Source organism: Pyxicephalus adspersus, chromosome 1 (assembly GCF_032062135.1).
Source record: "Pyxicephalus adspersus chromosome 1, UCB_Pads_2.0, whole genome shotgun sequence".
In the NCBI taxonomy this organism is placed as follows: Eukaryota; Metazoa; Chordata; class Amphibia; order Anura; family Pyxicephalidae; genus Pyxicephalus; species Pyxicephalus adspersus.
In genome coordinates this window covers 27,232,749-27,258,624 of record NC_092858.1, presented here as the reverse complement: position 1 = coordinate 27,258,624, position 25,876 = coordinate 27,232,749, and the positions used below count along the sequence as shown (strand labels likewise).

Here is a 25,876-nt window from a genome sequence, read left to right as displayed (position 1 = left end):
AATCTGTTTCAGAATACAAAGGCTCTTTCTTCTCAGCTGAAGGACAGTATCCCAATTACTGAACTGTCAACCCAGTATGGGGGCTATGGAATCCAGGATACACTCAGAACCGGGTATGTTTCTGTTTCTTTTCTTTATATGTTAATGAATTTCATTATGCTTCATTTGCAATTATCACTGTTAACTGAAAAGAAAAAGTTAGGCACACTTTCACTTCTCTATTAATAATTGATACACAATGGTACTGCTGACAAAGCAAGTTGTAAGCAAGCTAAGTTTTAATGAAGTCCAGAATGGTACAGAATATCTAAAAGTAAGGAGCTGGATGAGGGTTAGTGTGCTAATAATGACAACAGCCTGTACCTGGATTCTAAGAATAACGCTATTTTACTGCAGATTTAATCATATTTCCTTGTTTTGTTCATTGTTGAAGGTTTACAAGTGTTCAGAGTGAACTCTTACCGAGCCATCCTCTAGAGCTGTCAGAAAAAAATGTAAGTATACATGGAATCCTTCTGTTTTATATACCACTATCGGGCAAGCTATTCTGATAACTGTGGTGTTAATAGATATTAGTACAGTATTGATTATATGGATTCTCTGAAAAAAGTGTTGGGAAATGGATATCACTGCTCGGGGTACTCAACTAGTTGTAGCAACAGATTTTAGTGACTGAGCATGAACTTTGAAGGGCAAAACAACAAGTTTACTCTTTTCTGCTCTACTATTGCTCCAGTATTTTGTGTATGGGAAGCACCTAACTTGCTGCCATTTGTCAGATTAGGCAGTGCTAGTTTTTGGTCACTTGGGAACCCAGCATTGGCATGTAGGGACCTCTTTCTTCCAGTCACATATTGAATTGATATGAAGAGCAGAGGGAAGGTATAAAAAGTAGCTAGTAGGGCTGCCATTGTAGTTTCCATTACCAGTCCACTCCAGATTTAAAGTCATCAGTCAACCTCTGTATAGTCTAAAGCTGATACACTACCAATAAGGTTAAAGGGGAGACATCCACGTTCCTGCACCTTTAGCAAAGTCAGAAATCCAGGAACCCCTATTGTGCAGTTACATTTGGATATGCTGCTTACCACCTCCAATACTGTGCTACTGGGAATCATAAAGCGGCTGCCCAAACTTCATGACTTAAAGCCTTTTATTAGAGAGAACCTGGGGTTCCTGGGTTTTGCTACAAACTAAGATGACTTAAATGCAACTTTACATACATACTCTTTAGTCATGCTGTTTAAATAATAACATTAACCTGAACATAGGAATGTTTTGCTTGCATAGACCCTAATAGGACATATTATTACATAGAATTAATAGACTTTTAGAAACTTTCTGCTTAACAAGAAGAAAAAAAGAAGATGCTGTATAATAATTGGTTTAGACAAAGTAACAAAATGTGATGTTTACCAGCTAATGGTAGATGGAATCATAGTAAGCCAAGTTTCAAAGCACCTTCAAAAATTTCACTTTTGTAAAAAAAAAAAAAAAAACTCATTATCAAACAGTGTTTCATGTAGCCAGAGGAGTAATTCCAATTAATTTAGCAGAGTACTTCTAGCTCTTAATGAATGTTTACCATAACATTTTATATTAAAAATTGAATTGATCACATCAAATTGAGACATCACAAGGAAAATATACATGGTTAGGGAACATTAGTAATAAACTATATACGTCTTTTTGTACTAGAAATAATGCTGCTCACCATCAGGGGTACCCAATAAACATTTCCTTTCATAAAAGAGGTGCAAACTTTATGAAGGTGATCCTATTGGAAGACTCCTAGAGATTACAGCACTTCTGTACATCTTCACTCATTGAATGTCCTCATGAGCACAATGAATGCCTTATGCCTATGATTAAGTCAAATGCTTAAATGTAATGTAGAAGTTAAAAGTCTTCTATTGCCTGCAGGCTTCCTGTCCTAAAGCTGGGCTTTGAGCCCTCGTTGACTTTTAAAAGGCCAACTACCCCAAATCAACTGTAGTATGTACAGTTATGGATTTCAGTGGAGCATAAGGAATTAATATGTTGCACCTTCCACCACCAAGGTTTTTAAATCATTTTTTTATGGTTCCTTTGTGTTTTACATCAATACAATCCATCTCATTAGCAGGCCTGGTATATCAAAATGGGTTGAATTGGGTTCAAGATTGAGTTTTGGTAAAATAAAAGAAGAAAGTTCAAACTATAGATGCTATGTTGTAGAAAGGTATTTAAAGTGAGAATGACAAGTGGTCATAGGCTTAAAGTGCTTGTGAGTCAGTAATTCCGTTATTCAAGATTCCACTTCAGTGCTGGTTTCTTCATTAACAAGAAGGATATGGTCCCTTTCTTCATAGCCAATACATAGCAATATCCTGCAGTGAAATAGGAATTAGAGATATCTGTTAGCAATTTTCTGTTTTTGATAGGTTTGTGCAGTACACAGCTAATGTTCCTAGTTTCTCTGTCTCCTGCTTTTAAAACCAACACTGGTAATACATATCTGTATTATGAATTCTGCAGCTGGACTCATCCGTTCTTTTCACCGCTCCTCTTCTGCTGCATCTCTTTGTAGTTCCCTTCACTGGCTTCCATTTCACCTTAGAATCAATTTCAAGCTCCTGTGCTTTGCCTTCAAACCCCTCCACAGTTCTTGTCTCACATTTATGACCTGGTAGAAAAATACTCCCCTAGCCGCTCTCTTCTCTTCTCCAATTACCTACTATTGACTTCCTCACTCATAACCTCATCACACGCACGGCTTCGAGACTTTTCTAGAGCTGCCCTGACTCAAAAATAAAATACCAAATTTTTCAATAAAATGCCATCATCAACCAGTCATCCTGTTGACAGTCTTTCTAATGGAGTAAATGTAATGGTAGTATGCCCAGAAACTGTTGAACAGGGTCTATACGCAGCACTGTCGCTCTGTCTGGCATTGTCTACATGTAAACATGAATAAACAAGAGATTGGTAAAAACAGTTTGATGGGCATATGACTATTTATGTCATGCCCTCCTATAGAATTTGTCTAGTTGGTTTATTAAGGGCAATCCAAAGTACCTAATGCAATGGAGTATGGAGATACCCCAATGCAGGTGTAGCATTTATTGTTCCTGGAGTAACAGAAAGAACAGTTTAATTTCTATCAAGCTCCCAAGTATTATGGTTTTTGCTTCATTAAGGTGCATTTGCTGCAAATTCAGCTAAATGTCATATTAGTATTTGTTGATGTATATTTGATGCATACACATTATATTTATCCACCCCTAATCTAATCAGAATCCAAATCCACAGCTCGTGCTCTGTGTCCATCCAAGCTAATTCTGTATAACAATGAAGCCTTTAGAATCCTAATTTTAACATAATATCTGATCCTAAAACATAAAATATGTTGTGGCATGTTTATATGATGTGGCATGTATTAAAAATAATTTTACCAAGAAATTTGACTTATGTACAAATACCACAAACAAAGCATCTTCTTACCATACTACTCCTAATGGAATTAGGCAGAAAGCAGCTGATAACAGGAAACAGAAGCCAGGAAACCACAGCACAGTAGTTGCATAAATGCTGTTGAAAACAGCAATGGTCAGGCTTCCAGTTAAACTCTCCAGACAGGCAATGCATGCGAACAGAGCTCCTGAAACAGAGGAAATACGGTAATCATGCATAACAAGGCAGCAATTCAAGTGAAAGTGAAGTCTAGGGATTTTATACACAGTCTGGGGCAGTAACCACTTGGTTTTCCCATTTGCAGGCATTTAAAAGCAGCTGCACGTGCCTAGCAGAATAATGCAGTTTTGTATTGAATCTGCTTGCATAAACTTTTTGCAAATGCTTAAAAACTCACAACATTTTTAAGCAAGTGCCACCAATTCAAGTTTGTGGAGACGGTAGGCGTAAACTGCCCCGGCATGATACATGTAGCACCCAAACCTGCTGCAACTCTGCCATCTCCCACCATCTGACAAATCAAATGTAATAAATGGACTGATTCAGTCCCATGTTAACCATTTTTTATATTGAGTTTTTAGTGGTAGCCTAAACTTATCCTAACACTGATCAGGGTAGTGACTAATAGGCACATTTATTTGACAAGAATTATTTTCCTGAGGTTTTTTTAACTGGGAAATCTCCCTATGATATTCAAATACCAGATAATGAAAAAAACTAATGAGGAAATCCCCAAGGATAGCCATATTTTTTTTTCTTTTTTGTTTAAATATGACACTTAAGTTTTGAATAGTAAAAAGGAAAGTGTAGGGGTTTTCCATGATCTTGCAATCACATGCTTTGCAGCTGTTAAGAGGTTTTAAAGCAGACTTTCTAAATATATATTTACCTCCAAGGTGTTCAATAAAACCACAAAAAAGAACTATTGAGACTTTTCAGGCACAAACAAGTAATAGGAATTCTTATTGTATGTTCCAATATTATATAAAAAAAACAATAATTATTCAAACATACTTCAAAGCAACAAAGCTTTACCATAATATGTTTAATTAAAGGTATCCTGAAGAAGCAGGCAGTTTCTGTGAAACACATCAAATACCACCGAGACCAATTCAGTACTTCTTTATAGCCACGGACATCTTGATTATATGAATTTTGTACATGTACGATTTTTTTACACATGAATAGCTTGTTTTCAGTAAAGTTTTGTTATGTTTTTTGTTTTTAAAAAATACAAGTATGTAAATTTAAATGCAATATGTGCATGAAAAGCCCCATTAGTTCTTTTTTGTGGTTTTGTAAAGTTGTATTTGGGGATGTGGAACTTTTGTTATGAATAAGACCACCATACTGGAAAATATATATATTACCAATAAGGTGCCCATTTTCATTATTTAAACAATCTAGAAATATATAATCTGAATTTTAGAGACATTAGTTTATTAAATAACAACCCCACCCATTAAATCATTTAGTTTTGAGTCTGGCCTGGTTAAAAAATACTCCCCTAGCCATTCTCTTCGCTCCTCCAATGGCCTACTACTGACCTACTTACTCGTAACCTCATCACACGCATGGCTCCAAGACTTTTCTAGAGTTGCTCCAACTCTCTGGAATGGTCTTCCTCGTCCTATTTGGCTTGCTCCTACTTTCTGCTCATTTCAAACTTGCCTACCCGTCTTTTTCTGTCTCTTAAACCCCCCACTACTTCCCACCACTACATATCTCCTCTCCCATTGTGTGTTACTTCCCTCACCTTCTAGATTGTAAGCTCTTCTGGGCAGGAATCCTGTGTCACTGTCTGTATTAGTCTGTCATTTGCAACCTCTAGTTATTGTACAGCACTGCGTAATATGTTGGCACTATATAAATCCTGTTAATAATAATAGGTTTGATATTCCTATAGTCCTAGATTCGGACCCCTTGCAATTATAACCTATCTCACTCATATTATATGGAAGCACTTAGCCTATAATACATTTTCTACATATTCCTATGAACCATTCAATAAAAAGTGATTAAAAACATCAGCCACCGTGTGAGATATGTCATATCTCACTTCATCCAATTATTTACAGAGCTAACAGGGTATAAAACCCACCAGGACCAACTCAAAACTTTAATATAGTTGTGGCTCGTTCTACTTTCTAAATTTTTCTCTCACTTTGTATATTTTGGTTGTACTCAGAGTATGAATATAATTTTACCTTGTTCATTTTCCAAAACTACTTTTGACATCATTGATCGCATTACAGGAAGAGGCATTGCAGAAAACAGCAGAGGGACTCTCACTGTAAAATAGGTAAAAATATCAGAATTAATAAACTAGCAATATCAAATACAAACCTGGTTGATACAAATTTCAATTGCCCTTGTTATAATCTCAGTTGGAAACATTCTTCTTGTGTATGGCATATACAATAAAATATAGATGGTCTATAAAGCTGGCTATACACCAGAACCATTGGCTGCGTGGTCTAACGACAAAGCCAAATATAAAGCTTTTATTATCGGTTACCGAGGCAGTCATATATTACAATGAATCTTGAGGTCAAAGATCTTACAGAACCAATTATATATCATGCAACAGAATCAGGACAACAACATCTAGCTGAATGTTATGCATGGGTCACAGACAGCAATAAAAATATAAGAACATTTTACATTTAACATTTTACATTTATATAAGAACAACCCTTCTCTATTCAAAATGAAGAACAATTTTGGGTGATGCTTAGTTTTTAGCCGAACTGCAGGAATAAATCATAAAAAAATACAAAGGATATCAATCAACTTTTTGATCACCAAATGCTTTTGCAGACCTGGCTAAGTGGTGGTGGGATGATCATTGGGTTGTACAGCCAGTATAGAAAGCAAAGCTGAGCTAGGAGCCCAAAAATTCCACTCACTACAGGTTGCCTTCTGACAACATTAGGAGGCGGATACAAGACCAGTTCAAGACCACACGGTGATAGAGCTGTACTGACTAGTCCTTATCACAGGAAACCTTTACACAGAGGCAATGGGCCCGATTTATTAAAGCTCTAAAAGGTGGAGAGGATACACTTTTATCAGTGAAGCTGGGTGATCCAGCAAACCTGGAATGGATCTTGCCCAAGATTAAAAACATTTGCTAGCAAATCCACTCCAGGTTTGCTGGATCACCCAGCTTCACTAATGAAAAGTGTATCCTCTCCAGCCTTAGGGAATTTTAATAAATTAAGCCCAATGTGTCAGCTTTTGCCAAGATTATTGGAGGTTGAGTAATGAGGAGAAATCTCATCAATTGGGGCACAGATACAAAAAGTCTGGGATAAAGACAGTAATAAAAAGTTAAAATTTTTCCACAACCTAACCAAAACTAAATAAAGTAAAAAGTTTGGATTTTCACTTTAAGGAATGTCTACCCAATTATACTCATTATATAATGTATGTGTACTTTGTACTGTGTTAAGTATATTAGGTATGTTAAGTGTTAATGTATATTTTAGAATAAGATTTCTTTACCTTTCACATTTGTAATGTTTACCTCAGCTGCTGAAAAGACACAAAACTGTACAAGTGTTTATTTAGAAGGATTGAAAAACATGTGACAAAGTTTAGCAGGGTGTTCGGGGACACCATTTAAAAAGAATTATACTAAATTAAAAATATGATAGTAGGTGGCTGGGAAGAATGATCTCCGTTTACCTACTAACCTGTAAAATAAGGGGCTGTGTGTTATTCTTGTTTTACAACCAATAAATAAAAAAGGATCAGTTTATGGGAAGCTCAAAATTGTCTTATATAGGAATAGATGGTGCATGATGAAAAACAAGAACATCCAAAACTAGCAAGAACAAGGGCCAATGCCTAGTTGGACAAATGCGTGCTATGAGAGTTTTCAACAGAATCCAGAAGTCATATAGTGGCCTCCCAGATGCCACTTGGAACTATCACTTCTCCATGGAACGATCTTTTAAAATACTGTTCTGTTTCATGTTAACCCCACAAGCAATGCACAGCTCAGCTTCACTCTAGACAGGTGCTTTTCATGCCTACTAGGCTCATCCTGGCCCTGGGTTAGTAGAAGGAAACCCAAGTGGAAGGACTTACAAACATGTATATAAAACATTTTATTTCCTAAATCTGGACATTACCCCCTATACCCTTCTCTAAGTGACGCATTGTAGGCAAGAAAATTTTAGTGGTCCGCGGCTTTGGCCAGTGCGCTTCCCAGCGGGCCGAGGTCTGGAGGACCCTGCTGGGAGGGCGCATCGGCCAGAGCCACCGACTATGTCTTCCATACCGATCACAGGCTTAGCACGATGGGCAGGTTGTGTCTCTGGGTCGGAGCCTACGATGGTAGAGTGGGCGGGGTGGCATCATGACATCACTTTGGGGGAAGTTTCTTCACCTTTGAGTGACACACGACTCCCCGCGCATGCATGGCCTGGAGTCAATTAGATTAGTGGTCTATAATGTCCAAAAGGTTGGGGACCACTGTTTTATAATATACGTATTTGTCTTCTTGGCTGTTCAGGTCTAAGTGACAGGTTCTCTTTATTAGGGTCCCCCGTCCCTTTTCCCACCCACTGATGCCCACCTTCTCCATGTTCCCCTGCCTTGGACTTTTGTCTCGACTGAACGGTATAGTAGGATGCGGAGACATTTTTTTTAAAACTAAACACTGATGGAAACACAATGCGCCTGCTATTCTTTTTGTTGGTAAAATACCATTTACCTTTATAAAGTTCAATTAGCTGACAGCTTCACTTTGTACATTTTACTCCAAAGTATAGTTCTACCAAGTCATAAAACACCCCAACAACCTTTCTTTAACAGATTTGTCCAAAGACAATAGTGATGCAAATCCCCCCACTGTGCATAATTACAGGTACCAGCAATATATTGGATTAAACGTGGCAAAGCATAACCGCCATTATGTCCTGGTTCTGCGACAAGTGATTTTCTTCTGTATTTTTCATTTATTTTCAGTGCTAATGGAAAAACACCTGCAGGCTCTGATGTTTTCTTTTTTCATCAGCTTACCGGTAATGACATGGCGTCAGCTAATTTTCCATATCTTAAATACACCGCCTAACAAAAGCTGAAACCCGCTGGACTGAAATGTATAACAAATTACATATAAAAATATTTGGAGGTGACATATTTATGTAAATAAGTGAAAAAAAGAAATTTAAATTAAACCCTGCCCTCCACGCTTAAAAGATCACTGCACCCAGAACTAATATTTCAACCTTAACTCTGGTTAGATATGAAGGAATTAAGGGGGCTCTGTAATTACCTGAATTTGACCTGATGTCAGCCTCTTATAATTCCTATGTAGCTGGAAAGTGAGAAGGAATGGCAGGACAAGGACTTAATTAGTTTATGTGGTGGCAAGGAGCATGCTGATCTAAGGATATTACAGAGTGACCCAGAGATAAACTCATCAATGTGCTGCTTACTGCATTTACTTACTTGGGCAGATCAAAGATGATCTAAACTCAGTGTATTGGGTTGAAATATGTTGGCCATTAAACCAAGGACATCTTGTAGCAGAGAAATATATGGATATAAGGTGAATGCTGCTGCAAAAGCAGGTTTTGTCACTTTATCTTTTAAAAGACTATTCATTTTTTTCTATATTTGGCCATAGTTCTTTTAAAAGGTTGTCATTTCGAAGAATGATCCTATTGGAAGATTTCCACTCTACTCCTGTTTCAATGGGCCTGATTTTTAAAAGCTCCCCAGGGCTGGAGAAGATACACTTTAATCAGTGAAGCTGGGTGATCCAGCAAACCTGGAATGGATTTTTTCAAAGTCATTTGCTATTTGCTAGCTATATTCCAGGTTTGCCGGATCACACAGCTTTACAGATGGAAGTGTACCCTCTCCAGCCTTGGAGAGCTTTATTAAATCAGGCCTTATGATTAAATTTAAAATGTTAGATTTTCACCTTCTGTCCTGACCACAATGAACTCTAGGACAAATAAAAATTGAGATTCTTTCCAATGGGTACACAAACAGCCATAACACCTAACATTTGATTTATTAACCTCCCTAGCGGTTCATTTTTTTCCGGTTTTATATGTCTGAAAGCGGTACATTGTTTTTCATGAAAATTTATTTTACAGTATAATATAATAGTATGAGTATAATAAAGTTTAAAACACAAAATCATGAAAAAATAAATAAATTGAAAAAATTAAAAAATCTATCTATTTAAAAAATACATATTATACTCATACTAATTTATATACTGTAAAATAAATGTTCTTGAAAACAATGTACTGCTTTTACACATATAAATCCAATGTATTGCATTATATACGGTTATTTTGTATTGAATGCAATACAAATGGATTTTGAATTTCCCGCCCCGCCCCACCAGCAACGTACACACACCCCAACGTCACCGGGAACTCCGGGTGCAGAAACCGGCCAGAGGAAGAAGAAGGAGAATGCGTCGATGGACGGCCCGGGATGCCAGCGGATCAGGTAAGGCTCTATTTACTACTACCTCCCATAGGATTACATACACTGAGTGTGACTCGGGGTTACCGCTTTTAGCAACTTTTTTCTACCCCAAGTCACACTCGGGGTTACCGCTAGGGAGGTTAAAGCTCTCCAAGGATGGAAAATATACACTTTTATCAGTAAAGTTGGATGATCCAGTAAACCTGGAATGGATTTTTTCAAAGTCATTTGCTATTTACTAGCAAATGTATTCAATCCTAGACCAGATCCTTTCCAGGTTTGCTGGATCACCGAGGTTCATTGATAAAAGTGTATCCTCTCCAACCTTGCAGAGCTGTAATAATTTAGGCCCACAGTTTCTAGCAATCTAAATTTTCCAAAACAATTAATGTTTGGCTTTAGATCAGTTAAGATCAGTGAAACCCATCACTCTTTATCAGAGCCTTAGGCTACGTACACACATGCAATAATTGTCATTGGAAACGAGCGATTAACGACCGATTGTCCGATAACACTGAGGAGCAATTTTGAAAAAAATTTTGTTGACTTCAATTTTCAAGCCTATTTACACTATAATTTTCCTCTATAACGTCAGGTTATTTCTCTACCCCTTATATTAATGCGATTACTGTAGCGTGGATTTGTATAGGCTATTTATTTACACGCAAGACAGTGTGGTCTTGCGTGTAAAATTTATTTTTCTACTTACACACATATTTCCTTTCTTTCAGATCATGTCTGGCTTTTCTCGTCGTAAGTGCCTAAGTTCCCAGTCAAAGGGCGAACATCAGCACATTTGTAGAGCAAGCCTATTTGTTATATTTTAAAGTTAAAATTAGTGATCAAGCTATGTCTTGGGCCCCTCATAAGGTGTGCAAACATTGTGTAGAGGGTTTACGGATGTGGACAAAGGGGACACGTGATAAGATGCCATTTGGTATAACTGTGATTTGGCGAGTGCCAGGAGATCATTTCAGTGACTGTTCCTTTTGTATAGTGAAAACTTCAGGATATAACAAGAAAAATAAATGTAACATGGAGTATCCTAGTCTACCATTGGCTATACACCCAGTGGCTCATTCAGATGAAATCCCAGTGCCGGTTTTTGTTACACTACCCCCTATTAAAGAACATGATTATGGTGATGAACTAGATGACAACAATAAAGAAGAGTTTGAAATTGAAGAGGATTTGTTCGTAAGGGATTTGATCAGCATGAGTTGAGTGATTTGGCACGTGATTTGGGACTATCGAAGAAGGCTTCAGAACTCCAAGCATCAAGACTGTGTGAGAAAAACTTGAAAAAGTAGCGAAGGTATCGTACTTTTGAACCAGATGAATTTCTGCAGTACTTTACAATTGACAGTGGCTTTGTGTATTGCATAACATACCTGGTTTAATCTATAACTCAACTGAATGGCGACTATTCATGGATATTCATGGATAGCTCAAAGTAGAGGGTAAAGTGTGTCCTCCTTCACAATGGCAATATATTTGGGTCAGTCCCAATTGGCCATTCAGTTTCCCTTTGTGAAAAATATGCAGACATAAAGAGAGTCATTAAGTTGGGGCAATATAACCAACACAATTGGGTCATCTGTGGTGACTTTAAAATGGTATGCTTCATTCTTGGTCAGTACCACAGATACACCAAGTATCCATGTTATCTGTGCATGTGGGACAGCAGAGCTCGCGAGAGGCATTGGGTGGAAAGAAATTGGCCCCCAAGATCTGCCCTAAAACCATGTGATCCAAACATTCTACATGAGCCACTTGTTGAAAGAAAGAATATTATATTCCTGCCTCTGCACATGAAACTGGGTCTGATGAAGCAGTTTGTTAAAGTTTTGCCAACTGAAGGAGACTGTTTCAAGTTATTTCATTATTTTTTCATTGTATGTAAAATTTTGTATGTTTTTTGACAAAAATGGAGGGTACCCTGTATCGTAAAAACTGGATGTGATAGCAAAAAACACCATAGTCATTTTTAGATTCACCACCCAAAAATTAGTAAAAAACAAGTGAAAAACCTAACTCAGTAAAAAATACATTCCCCAGTGTAATAGTTAACAAAACAAAGTGCACAACGACTGGCCAAGGAGCACGATGAATGAGGAATGTCGCTGGAAATGAACGACCGTCCCGGCAGACCCGACTGTTTGCTATCTATTGTGTGTATGGTCGTTCAGTGATTGTGGATGGTTCTGCAGTACACTTTCTCTGGTACATGCCACTTCCTGCATCGTTTAAATAATCATATCTAATGTGTGTACATTATCGGTGGATTATTTTTGAACAATCATATCATTATAGCATGTACAGAATCGTGCACTATACAAACGTTTAAAATAATCGTGAATAATCGTTAATTGTTTGTTTTCTAACGATAATTATTGCACAAGTGTACCTAGCCTTAGATTTTAACACAAAAACCTGAAGATTCTCTATGGGGCAGAGTTCTCCTTGCTTCCTGTGTTACTTGTCTCCAGGATAGGAAGAGAGAAGCTGAGAGCGATAGGAATGTATTTTCAACTCTTCAATTCTCTCCAAAATCAAACAAGGAAATCAGTGGGGATTGGGATTTTTCAGTGGAAAATAACGCATGGTGTGTTTACGAATATACAAAAACCCAGGTGAACTAAGTACACTAATAAAAATATAAAAAACTAGGACAGGTTTTGAAACAGGTTCTAAAAACTAGGGATGCAAACTTGGAATTGTTTGTTATACAGATCGCGAATATTCAGATTGAAAGGCAGTTCTTGAGCTCCAATCTAGTGACAATCCCTAGGCATTGAAGTTGTTAGTTTGCTGCAAGCAGAAGGAAGAATTTGTTCAGTCTCCTCTAATATCCACTGATCAGACTGTAACATGGTAATTTCATAGTAAGTCATATGCTGCAGCTGGGGCTGATATATTATATTACTGCATTGGTAAATGTAAGTTGTGTATGTAGCTTGTTGACTAGAAGTCAATCAGCTTTACAAGACAGGTCTTCATTTTAATGCAAACAAGTTGAAGGGTTGAACTTAAAGTGTACGTCAACCCCAACAATAAACTTCTGTTTTTTCTCTCTTGGGTCCATCAAATATATGTATTGATCTTGCCAGAAATCTTGTATACTAATGTACATACTAATACTAATATACACTCCTGTACTGTGCTGATATCAGGTAGCATTTTCCCAGATAGCTACAGAGCCCCTCTCCTCTTTGTTGTGGACAAGGTTGGTTCTGTAGCGCTGTGTTTTGGGTGACAACAGTGCTCATGCGAAGAGAGGAGAAAGAGAGAAGTTTATTATATATTACAAAGAAAAAACAGAAGAAACCTAATGCAGCCACCACATCTGGTGATTAGTGGTGGTGATTGGTGATTAGCTGGGCAACATTACATGTTTTTCTATAAATGTACATATTCTTTACTAGACAAATTCCAGATATGTGAAAAGTTTATAATGAACCTCCAGATGTATTCATTCAGTCTTGTATGTTAGCATTCTTAGAGCCTAAAGTTTGGCTGTTTATAAAAATAAAAGGGCTGTGTTATTTTTACCCTCTAGTAATGTCCCCATTTCCTCCTCTGTCCAGTTCCACTGTTCTTTTGTTCTGCTTTAACACAATTATAAGGATCCCTATCTTAATCATGTGACCATCATTTCCAAATCTCCTTAAACTGAGCTGGAAATGTCTATCACATGTCCATGTCATAGACATGGAGATAAAAGTGAATTAACTTTTATTCCTTTTGCTGCTAAAGTTTTTTTCACATTAAATTCTACATTATAAAGATTACTAAAACCCCCCAAAACATTAAAACATTTCTGAAAACTGATAAATGAAAAAAATGTAGCTCCCAGTTACAGTAAAAAATACATTTTAGTGCAGAAAAACCCATAATGCTTTTTTTTCATAAGTTATTAAAGATGGTGTTTTTGGCTAGTAAATAGGTACCAGACACATTAAAAATTGGTGCACACTGGTAAAACTATTAGAAACTATGGTATCCAAAACTGCACACAGGTGATGCTTTCTCCTCTAGTACAGGGAAGTCCAACTCTAGTCCCTGAGGGTCACAAACAAAGCAGAAATTTCATGTACACAGAGCGTATTGTGACTCTTTTGTATAACAAAACTTATTAAATGTACTGTTGTCTCTTGGAGAAATAGGTGTGAAGATCAGCACACTCCAGGGCTGGAGTTGGATGGTCTTATAGAAGATATTACAGGACTACTAAGGACTATGGTTCCTGTTAGGGAGAGAGCTGTCTTATTAATGAACTTTCTATCAGAGGAAAGTATTTATGGCAGAGAAGATGAGAGGGGATGGCATACATGGTAGTAAATCTGATAAAATCATCAAGGTGAAATGTCAGCAAGATGTACAGAAGTGCAGGGAAGGGTTCTGGATGGGCGATATACTTCCCCCATTTTTGGCCTCTGGTCCTCCTAGACCAGTCTTTCTTGACCTGTTAAACATTGGGGAAACTTTGAAATAACTTTCAGGTGTTTGGGGAACCCATGAACTAATAACTATATCCACAGCTTACAGTACAGGAGCATAGTGGTCAGTAGAAAGAACGCTTCCCTCATCGTTGTCCATTGGCAATAGTGTCACCCCTACAGATACCCAAAAGAAATATTGGTGGCATCTAAACCGACCTTAGAGGTACAAACTCCTTATTGCACAAAGAACTCCTAGCAACCTCTGAAAAAACCATGGACGAGAAACAAATCCATGCAGATGAGGTGGAAAGCCCAGAATGCACATTGTAAAAAAATGGTTCTAAGGTCCCAGGATCTGGAATGAAAAGAAAGGTTTGGGTGGGCCTTTTTATTTCACTCCAGAGCCTGATCAAGGTGAAAGCCACAGCCAGAAAAGACTTGGTGTGACAGAGGTTAACTATGCTCACAGGTGGGGTTTATATTCCCAGGGAATTCTAGTAGAGGGTAAATGAGTGGTTGTGAGTGCCCAGGTGTGGTAACCAGCTGGCAGACTCTGGGACCATAGCAGAAAGCACCTCTCAAGCAGAAGCTACAAACCTTGAGTTTTAGGACTATATCGCGAGTGACTTTTGCCACATTGCAGCTTGCTGTTTTGCTGCCCGAACCTTGGATTTCTGTTGCTTTTTCTGCTTAAAAGAAGCAAAATTTTTATTTCCTGAATGCGGATGGAAGCTTCTTCTGCTTTGAACTGTTATTCCAGGTCCCCCAAATATGACTAAACACAAAATATCTCTTCCATAATATAGTTAAACCACAATAGTCTAGTAAAGTCTATATCTACCCAAACCTTGATTTATATTTTGGAATAGAGTGGAAAAGAATGAAAACCCTTGTTGAGTTTCATACCAAGGCATATCCATATAAGAAAAAGTAAAACTGCTTATCGCAGTGAACCTTACCTAACATCATGGTGACGGTTGTTGTGGCAAATGCAGCCATAATGATTCCTCCAATCCAAGATGCGATTCCAATTAACACAATGTAGGCATCCTTTAGGCAGCGTGTAAACAGGTAGACACCCAAGAAACTGCCCACAAAGCATAACGTGGACAGGGCCGATCCCCATCCGATGAGTACTGGGTCCCAGCACAGAGGTGAGTCCAGCTCATATAAGGTGAACAAGCTTATGGCTCCGAAATCAGCAAACAAAAAGGACATAAAAGCAAACAACAAAAGTCCAATGACCAGCCGTTTCCTGCAGGATGCGTGTCTAAACAATAAAAAGACTCCGGAGAAGACTTCCCTAATGCCTTCTTTGCTCAGTACAGATTGAGAAAACTCAGACCTTTTCACGGTTTCTTCCAGTAAAAAAATAATGTATAAAATATTCAAAATGTACAGAATTGCTGGTATGAAAAATGACCATTTGAATCCCATGGCATTAATGACGTACCCAGATGTGATCCCTGCAATCCCACTTGACACCCCAAGAACCATGTCAATAAAAGCTATGCGGACATTCTTCTTCTGGAGGTCCTTTGCTATGTCTGCTATGTAAGAAAAACAGCCTCCGATAAATGTAGCAAAACCACCCAGGAATCCACTAAATACTGCTGACAGATATAAAACTTCCAGCGGCAACTCAAAGAAAGCAGTTAAACAATAGGCAATGATGGTGATTAAGCCGCCTATAGAGGGCAGTAGTAACGATGCCTTTCTCCCATGATTATCGCCGTACGACACCAATATTAAAGCCATCAGAAGACTTGGGATAAGGGAACTCAAATCCAATGTTGTGGTGAACATAGAGGCTCGCTTCTGGACCTCCTGCAAGTAAAAACAGGACGATTAACATTGTTACTTTATTTTCATATTTTCGTTAATTATTTTAATGGAAGAACATTTTTGGGAGGGGGTTTTACTTTTTAATGCTACTGTATATACATACATACCTGTGTTCTCCCCAGCTCCTTTTAGCTAGGCGACCCATCTGGCACTTTTCAGTGACCACCTGATTGTTTTTGGGTGGTTAGGGAAAAGCTGGGTCACAGTACAAGGGCTGCCACCTGCCTAAAGCTTCTTTCCACCCAGCAAAAATTCTGGGGAAAATGCTGCATACTTTATCAATACTCATTAAAAAAGGAATCCTTCAATAAAAGGTTTTAAAATATATCATATCGAGCAGATAAGAAGTTTCCCATGGCTACAAAATTGTATATAGTCTAATTGTAGTCTAAAATGAAACAGCAAATGCTATGTAATAAGTTCAGTTTGGTATAAAAGGAACAATCACTTGGCCACAGACTTTGTTCATTAAACATAGCTAAATTAAAAAAACAAAATTTCTATACTGGAGATAATCTTGAAAAATGCCAGCTTATCACCATACCTAATACAGGTAAGCTGCAGTATATTACATTTTTGTTTTTGAGTTTAGGATCATGTTAAGGCTATGCTCAGGATGGCAATGAAGTTGCAATGCGGTTACTCATTTCAAGAGGTTGGACTAAGTTGTCAACCTTCAAGTCCAAGTCGAGTCCCAAATCATTGACACCAAGTCAAGTATCAAGTCAAGTCACTTCATTTATCCCCATATAGAAACAGAGCTCTGATCCAGTACAGGATTGCATTCCAAGTCCACAGCTTTCTCCTCTGACAGCTGAAGGGGGCAGGGAAGAAGGCAGTGAGGCCTCAGCTGTCAGAGGAGAAAACTTAGAATGCAAGAAAGGTGGGGAGGAAGGTGGTGTTATGGAAGACTCCCTTCCGCCCCAGCTTTCTTGCATTCTAAGTTATTTTCATCTGACAGCTGGGGTGGGAGGCTGTGTAACAAAAGCTTCACTGCCTTCTTCTCCTCCCCCTTCAGCTGTCAGCAGAGAAAGCAGGTCAAGAGTCCAGTTGCAAGTTGCTGGGGAAAACCCCAAATTGAGTTCCAAGTCGTTCATTAGGTGACCCAAGACGGACTCAAGTCCAAGTCGTGTGACTCGAGTTCCAACCTCTGCTCATTTCTCAGGCACTCTGTTTTCTTCTTCTATCAGTATGCTTTTTTGCTGCATAGGACGCAAGAGAAAACAAAAGCCTTGTACAGATGTCCAATGGATCGTCGCTGGAAACCGCCTTTTGTGATCCTTTCTGGTGAATGATAAATGAATGAGCATTGTACACACAGTGTCTTTCTGTTCTATGGGAAGAAGATGAGTGAGTGGCACCCTGCTGTGCTTTTCTTTGGTCTGGGCTGAAGTTGCCCTATCCGAACAGTTCATCAACTGGGCATATCAGAGGCAACTAAAAGCTGCTATGATATGTGCAGATTTGGGTACCTGAACTTGTAGAGTCACTTTAATTTGCTGCATACTTATTCCATATGAATGACTCATCAAGAACTGAAGCCATTCTATCTGTTGTCTACATTTACTAAAAGGAAGTCAGGAATTGTGGCCCCATATTTCTCTAATTACAGGTTCCCTTTATCCAGTAGACCTATCCGAACTGGGAAAAAACGAAAACTTCAGAATAGCTCTCAAGGGATAAAAAGGAAGGTAAAAGATCAATGATGAGATGTGAACATTTGTTGAATTGCTTGGATGTATTAAATGAGTTCAGGTGTCTTAAAAATGGATTTGTTCTCTTACAAAAGTCTTCGTCTCTCTGATATAAACATGTTTGTGTGAAATCAATACAACTTGGGATTAAGTGACCCATTTTACCTTAAATGCTATTCTATATACCAAGCTTCACTACATTGTCTGCAAAGCATGAAATTTTATTAGAGTGGCTTGTGATTCGATTTCAGATGGCTTTGTACAAACAAATAAATCTTCAGGAGCAGGAAATCCCCTATCGGATATACCAGACACCCCAGATAAGCCGCGTCAACAGAAAGCAAACCACTTCAACGACTTCCTCTTCCTGCCAATGATCCTATCACCTGTGAAATTATAATTAAAGTTGTATTGCAAGCTAAACATTTTTATTAAGTTCTTATTTATATGTTTATTGTTATATGCAGGATGGAAACTTATTTGTATTAAAGAGGAACTAAACTTCATAATAAAAACCTGGGAGCAGGACGGTACGCAATCAGCTTTGTATTGTACACTGAGCTGTGTATGTGCAGCTTACTGTACAATCCCGGCATAGCTGGCAGCTAGGAATGAATAAACTGGCATGTGCATTGCCATTCTGGCCTGGCCAATCCAAATAGCTGAAGATCTTGAACCTGGAGGAAGAATGGGTAAAGGTGTTGGCAGCAGAGGGAGGACAGGTGTGTTTAGCTAAATAGAAAAGATTGTTTATTTTATTGCATAGACTGTTCCTTCTGCAATTATGAACCTGCATGTCTGAAATGTGTAAAGCTTTATACACACATTAGATGATTCTCTCCCAAGAGGAAAGGTCTTGCTCATATCAGGCAAAAATCTGGCATGTACGTACAGTGGTCCCAAACATGGTTCACCTGAAGCCATGGCAGATTGATGAATGATCAGTTGGAAATGACCATTGTTTAGTCCTATAGAGGAGAGCATAGCGGGGTGCCTCTTGCTTGTTCTCCCCTCTTTATAGAATGGTACTGTATGTACAGAGCTCATTTGTTCATCTGTCACTAGAAATGATCATGATTATCAAAGATAATTTCCTGTGACAACCATCTGATATCTCTACGGGGCTTAAAGCAGAACTAAACAAAAAGAAAAAGAAACTCTTATGTACAGTAAAATTTTTAGTTTAGGTCAGCTTTAAGCTTAGTTTTGGGAAAAACTCCCAAATTGGAAACCTAAATGAAACTTTTTCATTACCTATGAAACGTTTAATTGCTGCTCATGTTCATTGGAAAGATTTAATTCACTTCCTGTCCCACTAACACAGTAAAAAGACAATCAGAGTTTAAAATCTAGCAAAAAACAAAAAACTGGAGATTCACAGTAAATCAAAAGATGCCAAAAATACTGCTAGTATAAACCCAAGCTGTTTTTAAAGCTAGGTTTGGATCTGCAGCATGATACACTTATCCTGGGCAGCGCCTGGTGGCTGAGAAGTTCAGTCATTAGCACCACAGTTCTGGTTCCTAAAGAAGAGGTATCTGCAGATTTGACAGTGGGCAGCAGTCCTTGTACATGCTCTTATCATCTCTGGTCTGGACTACTGTAACCCCCTCCTCTCTGGTATTCCACTAACCCGACCCTCTCCTCTACAATCTATAATTAATGCTGATGACTCATCCATCCTCCCACCACTCCTGCTGCCTCTCTTTCTAGTTCTCTTCACTGGCTTCCATTTTCACCTTCAATCAAATTCCAGCTCCTGTGCTTTGCCTTAAAATCCCTCCACAGTTTTTGTCCCACTTACATTTCTGACCTGGTAAAAAATACTCCCCAAGCCGCTCTCTTCACTCCTCCAGTGACCTACTAATGACTTCCTCACTCATAACCTCATTACACCCACAGCTCCAAGACTTTTCTAGAGCTGCCCCACCTTTCCTCATCCTATTCGGCTTGCTCCTACTTTCTGTTCATTTAAAAGAGCACTCAAAACCCATTTTTTTAAACAACCTATTGTGTGTTACTTCCCCCACCTCCTAGTTTTTAAGCTCTTTGGGGCAGAGTCCTCTCTTCCTCTCGTGTCTGTATCTATCCATCCTTTGCAACCCCTAGTTAATGTACAGCTCTGCATAATATGTTGGTGCTATATGAATCCCTAATAATAATAATAATAATAATAAAAACAATAATTATCATAAAAACAATGATTATCTATAGAGTTGCTGCAGCGTAGAGGCCATTATAACGTCTTCCCTGAGGCTGTGGTTCACTGGCATGATGAAGCGGTAACTAAACCACAACCTCACCGCCAGTCTGAACACAGCCTAATGGAAGAACCTGTTATCTTTCTGTACTCTCAGCTGAACCCTGACAGCCTATCTACAGGCCATAAAAACATTCCCCTACAAACCACCCACATTCACCTGACTAGAGGCCATTCAATATGGCTGACAGGAATTACCAGTACCAGGCACTGCAAGCTCTTATCAGCAAAGCCCAGGGAAGCCTCCAGTCAGATAACTCGCAGGGACTTTAAAAGTATTCTGTGACTCCACCATGGGCAGAGCACATTTCTGAGTGACGTTATCCTGCAATCTATCAGCTTTGTTTATGAGTCGGGGCTGATCTGGGGGAATTACAGCAAAGGAAACACAAGGCCTGACACAGCACAAACTGCTCCTCTTTTCTTCACTACAGCTTCAAATGTCAAATATTTGATAAAATTATCAAATTTGATAAAAAAATACATCAAAAAGAATCCATCAACAAGGTACAGCCTGTATAAAGGACCTCGGCCTACCATTAACCCTTTCCCAGCCAGCGCTATATTTTTGTTTTACACACAGACACACGTTATAATATATGTATTCATGGCCTGAAGATGACATAAAACTGCCACTTTATTATATATTTCTGATAGCAGGGAATGTGAAGAATGACAAAATAGCAGATCAAAATTTTTACATCACACATTTGTGCAACTGTTTATCTTTGAATAGATTGTGAAAATAAATAAGCTGTGTTTTAGGTCATTTGTTCAAATATATGACTTTAATTTGCAGGCAATGTTAAAATATTGATCATTTGTTTGAAATAGTCCATGATCACATAGGTTGTGAGCCCCTTCGAGGGACAGTTAGTGACATGACTATGGACGTTGTAAAGCGCTGCATAATATGTTGACGCTATATAAATACTGGATGATAATAAGAATAATTTCCATGTTTCCTTTTTTTTCTCATGACTGTAGACAGGGCCTTTGTTGGTTCACATTGGGCAGGTCTTGAGCGTCGTTATGAGCAGCGGTGAATGTAGATAACAGTGGGCTCATGTGCAGAACTGACTTGGGACCCCCCACTGAACTGACTGGGACCTTGTTGGCCTGGAAGGGTCCGGGGTCCTCATGCAGCAACACACTTTGCATATGCGTATTAGGATGCAAAACCTTTTAATATAAGTCATATCTGCATATAAAACTATGTGCACTTCTCATGGCTGGACCACAATAGCTCTCCTTATATTGACAATAGATTTATATTTATTTTTATCTTTAAGGGTTAGGGTACGGGCCACAGGGGTTTCTCATGTGTATGACAACTGGGCCACAAGGAAGGGTTTACTTACTGTTTCCTCCCATCCTTCCTTGTTCTACCTTCTTACCCTTCTGTACTATTTTCTACTCTCTCTCTCTTTGTTCTCCCTCTGATTATGGATTGTTAAAACAAAGCCAGCCCACCACAAATACCTGTTTTTGTTGGTAGAGCTGGATTACTGTAGACCAATTTCCAACGTAGCTTCTACTTCTTCCGTTATTGATTTGATTAATGTGTTACTAGTCCAGTCATACTTATGTTTTCTGTTATTGTTATCTTATATTTGTCTACTTTGTCTAGTGAAAACTTTAAAGATTCAAAAAAAAAAAATTATTCTCAAATCATACACTCATTTGATGATTCTTGCCTGAGACAGAATTGAGTGAAAATATGATAGTTTCCTGGCATGAATTTTGGATTGCATTTTCAATACAGGGACTGCATTACACTGTTGGGCCTCTAATGTTTTGCTGGCGCTGTTCTGCAGAAACAGCTGTTAGGTCTTGCTTGCTACACTAAATACATGTTGAGGCGTACCTGCTGCCCGCTCCCTGGAAGTGTGCCAGATGTCCACGGTGCTGCAAGAGGAAGACTGGCCTGTGTGTGGAGGTAACTTTTAAAAAATCCGAAATTTTTCAAAATCTGGCGCACCTCAGGTCCGGAGGTTGCCGGATTTTTTATTGTGAACCTGTACAAAGAGTTGCACATACCATAGCGGCTTTTATTAGCCCCTGCTCAGTTGGTTGGCTGTTCTGATTGGGCACCTTCAGCAGGGGACACGCAAAACCTCTACAGGGTGACCACTACCTCCACGTAGATATCAAGGGCCCTTCTTTGAAGCATTATTATTATTAAACATGATTTATATAGCGCCAACATATTACGCATCGCTGTACATTAAAAAAGGGGGGTTGCAAATGACAGACAGATACAGAGAGTGACACAGGAGGAGGAGAGGATCCTGCCCCAAAGGGCTTACAATCTAGGAGAGCATTGAGGCAGGCTTTTCTGCTAAGGATGTGGCTACCTTCCATAAAAATATAGTTTTGGACTTTAATCACCTTTATTTTGCTGCAGTTTAATTCTCTTACCTTTTGATGGATGTAGCTGGGGTTACTCTGATTGGTTTCGCAGTGTGATATGTTATCACTGAGGGCAGCACTGGTGTTAAACTCATCCTGCCACATTCTGTGATAGACGTACTGCCCCATTATGGGAAGACTGACAAAACTGGCAAAGCAGTAGATGGCCATGATCGGCTCCACCAGCTGAAACTGCTTCATGTTTGCACCTGGATAGTTCTGCTACTCCATGGACAGATTTACAATATCTTCATCATTCCTTCATCCCTGAAAATAAAATAGACAAATGTGGTCATTTTATAAGTCAGAGCAGAAATAGTTTGCATTTCCTCTCCCTTCATATCGTCAGGATATAAAAGCGAAGATAAATCTTCCCAATGGGGATAACAGAAGCAATATGAATATAAAAAACTAAAAATGAATTTAAAATACTTTGCTGGAATTTCCCAATGATGTTTGTAGTGCGCACCTACAATTGTCATTGTGTTTCATTAAATGACAGGGCGATTCTTAGTATGTGACCCATTCTGTCAAATGGGTAGATGATAAGTAGTCACATTAAATGTCAATGTTTGTTATGTGTATTTATATAGCGCCAACATATTATGCAGTGCTGTACATTAAAAAGGGAATATTGGAAGATGAAACTTCTCCAAGCACCCTTACACATTCATCTCATTCCTACACATGCATCATACTGGAAACAGCAGTAATAATTAACTGACTTGCTGATTAGGAATTGTGCAGGCTGCTAATCTCTACGGCATTCCATTACTTTTTAAATACCTCCAATTATATTGACATAGCATGAGACCTGTCATCAAGGGGAATGTATATGTGTGTATATATATATATATATATATATATATATATATATTAAATGATTGTAGTATTAGGCAGCAACATAACAAAAATGAAAAAAGGAATATATATATACATACACGAGCTTGTGCTGAGATGTTCCTGGCTTTGCCCCCTTCCAGATGAAATAGAAAAATGAGTGTGGGGACATATGACAGCCTAATATCTTGGTATGTCTCTGTGCAAATATCAGGTCTTTGCGATTTCATGTTGTTGGAGTTACGGGCCGTCATGAAGTTTTTGTTTCCCCAGGTAAAGTCAGCAAGGACATTCACACTGAGATGTCACAAACACTGGGGGAGAAGCGTCCTTCCTTTCCCTGCAGAAACATACTAAGATATTAGGCTGTCATATGCCCCACACACTCATTTATCTATTTCACTTGGGGGCAAAGCCAGGAACATCTCAGCACCCCCTCATATATATATATATATATATATATATGTGTATAGTAGCTATAAAAGTACTCACATCCCTTTTTTCATTTTTGTTATGTTGCTGCCTAATACTACAATCAGTTAAAACTTTTTCTCATTAATCCTAGTAGCTCAGTGGTTAGCACTCCGTCCTTTGCAGCGCTAGGTCCCAGATTCCAATCTCAGCCAGGACACTATCTGCATGGAGTTTGCAGGTTCTCCCTGTGTTTGTGTGGGTTTCCTCCAGGATTATATGTACACACACATTTCAAATACATGCAGTTAGGTTATTTGGCTTCCAATTGACCTTATACTGTAATAGTGACATATAACTATGGTAGGGTTATTAGATTGTAAGCAGCTAGTGACATGACTATGGAGTTTGTACAGCACTGCGTTATATGTTGGCGCTATATAAATATTATGTAATAATAATCATCTACATCCAGTGCTCCATATTGACACAGTGAAAAGACAATTTAGTAAATGTATTAATAAATTCCTGAAATACACCCATATATCTTGTATGTATCTATATATGTGTGTCAGCTATCTATATACATATATCAGGTGATCAGTCATGTTAGTACTCAAATATCAAACAGGTGACACCAACTCATAACATCCCCAACCTGCTGACACAACAGTTCTACAATCAGGAGTGTAAACACACAGGAAGTTAAAGGGTGAGTGAATAGGTAACCATGATTCACCATGAGAAGCAATATACTGTGTATATATATATATATATATATATATATATATATATATATATATTGTACATACACAGGAGTTAGTGGATCACACAACTCACCCCAGCAGCAGCCATCAGCCCGCCCTGCGTCTCCCCGGCTGTCACACATGCCACCGAGCAGACAGGTCATTAGTTGTTGGTTTCACAGAACCCGCCCATCTACAGCGCTAATTGGTGAGCCGGACAGCCCGCCCACCAGTCAGTCTTCGTATACCGCACCGCCTGTCAGTAGGCTGGGCCCCGCCCACAGCTGTTAGTTTTGCGTTGTTTCGTTAGCTTAACCCGCAGGAAGCGGAAGCAGGGATTGAACATATAGGGGACGTATAGAGCTCAGTCACATGTATTGGCTGGTTACTATAGCAACTCTAGGTGTATATACACATCAGTACAGTTTGGAAATAAACATTTTCAGCATTGTTATGTGAATTTACAATAAATGAATATAAACACTTCATAAAATGTCTGCAGTGACTGACTTTATAGGGACAATGCTAGGTGCCTGGCTGAGTGTCCTTATGGGCAGAGGTAATTCTGGACAAGTGAATGCTTGCCACAAACAATAAATTAAAAGACACCTGGCACATCTTCATAGCTGCCAATATTCCTGTTTGGGATCAGATCCCTCTGTCCCTCCTTCCTCCTCAGTTGTCCCTCTCTGTTGTATAGCTTTCTATGTGCTAGTTACATATCTGGGTGGTATACAGCTCTACACCTTCCACCCAGATTCCAGAATATTCAATGTATTCATTCAGAAAACTTAAATAAAGGAAAAGTAACACAAAAAAATTGTAGATGTAACAAAAATGTTTTGTTTCTTAATTCTTCAAGGTTTGCATAGCTCCAGGCATGGTAGGGTATTTGGATAGCTTGCATAGCTCCAGGCATGGTATTTGACATACACAATGTCCCTCTTTGTCATCCCAGAAAGTTGGGAGAGGTATGTGTCTGCATCACCTACCTGACATTCCAGGTTGTGGTCTGCATACCTGGAAAATCTTCCTACCTGAAATCTTCCAGGAACAGGATGTGGGGCCATACAGCATGACGGACTTCAGTGATACAAGTGGACAAAATATACGCAGTATACTTTTTTATTAATTACTCTTTATCAAATAAAGTATGGCCAATATACATTTTGATTTTTTTTTTTTTTTTTGTCAAATAAAATTTTGTCATCATTTTCTTGATTCTTAGGTGAAATGGAAGCAAATGAGGAGAACTACAAAGAGATGCAGTGGAAGAGGAGACGAAGAGGTAAGAAGGACGGATGAGTCTGG

General features: G+C 38.6%; 1 protein-coding gene across 2 annotated transcripts; it reads right to left on the bottom strand.

Annotated features, from left to right (window-relative positions):
- Nucleotides 1-925: 925 nt before the first annotated feature.
- Nucleotides 926-24,751, bottom strand: SLC46A3 (solute carrier family 46 member 3). Of its 2 annotated transcripts, none has more exons than XM_072404558.1 (6): nt 24,660-24,751; nt 22,578-22,835; nt 15,317-16,184; nt 5,661-5,744; nt 3,484-3,640; nt 926-2,369 (listed from the first exon to the last, which is right to left on the bottom strand). In XM_072404558.1, the coding sequence occupies exons 2-6, from the start codon at nt 22,767-22,769 to the stop codon at nt 2,288-2,290; spliced, it is 1,383 nt and encodes a 460-aa protein (XP_072260659.1). In that variant the 5' UTR covers nt 22,770-22,835; nt 24,660-24,751; the 3' UTR covers nt 926-2,287. The 2 variants fall into 2 exon arrangements, with proteins under 2 accessions (XP_072260659.1, XP_072260667.1); XM_072404566.1 differs by lacking the exon at nt 24,660-24,751 and adding an exon at nt 23,510-23,748.
- Nucleotides 24,752-25,876: the final 1,125 nt, after the last annotated feature.

Excerpts from the sequence above, each read along its gene's own strand:
- SLC46A3 (XM_072404558.1), bottom strand. The coding sequence starts at position 22,769 with ATGAAGCAGTTTCAGCTGGTGGAGCCGATCATGGCCATCTACTGCTTT. Across the intron at positions 16,185-22,577 it reads CCAGCTACATCCATCAAAAG|GAGGTCCAGAAGCGAGCCTC; the intron begins GTAAGAGAATTA and ends TTTTACTTGCAG. Across the intron at positions 5,745-15,316 it reads AACCGTCACCATGATGTTAG|TGAGAGTCCCTCTGCTGTTT; the intron begins GTAAGGTTCACT and ends CCTATTTTACAG.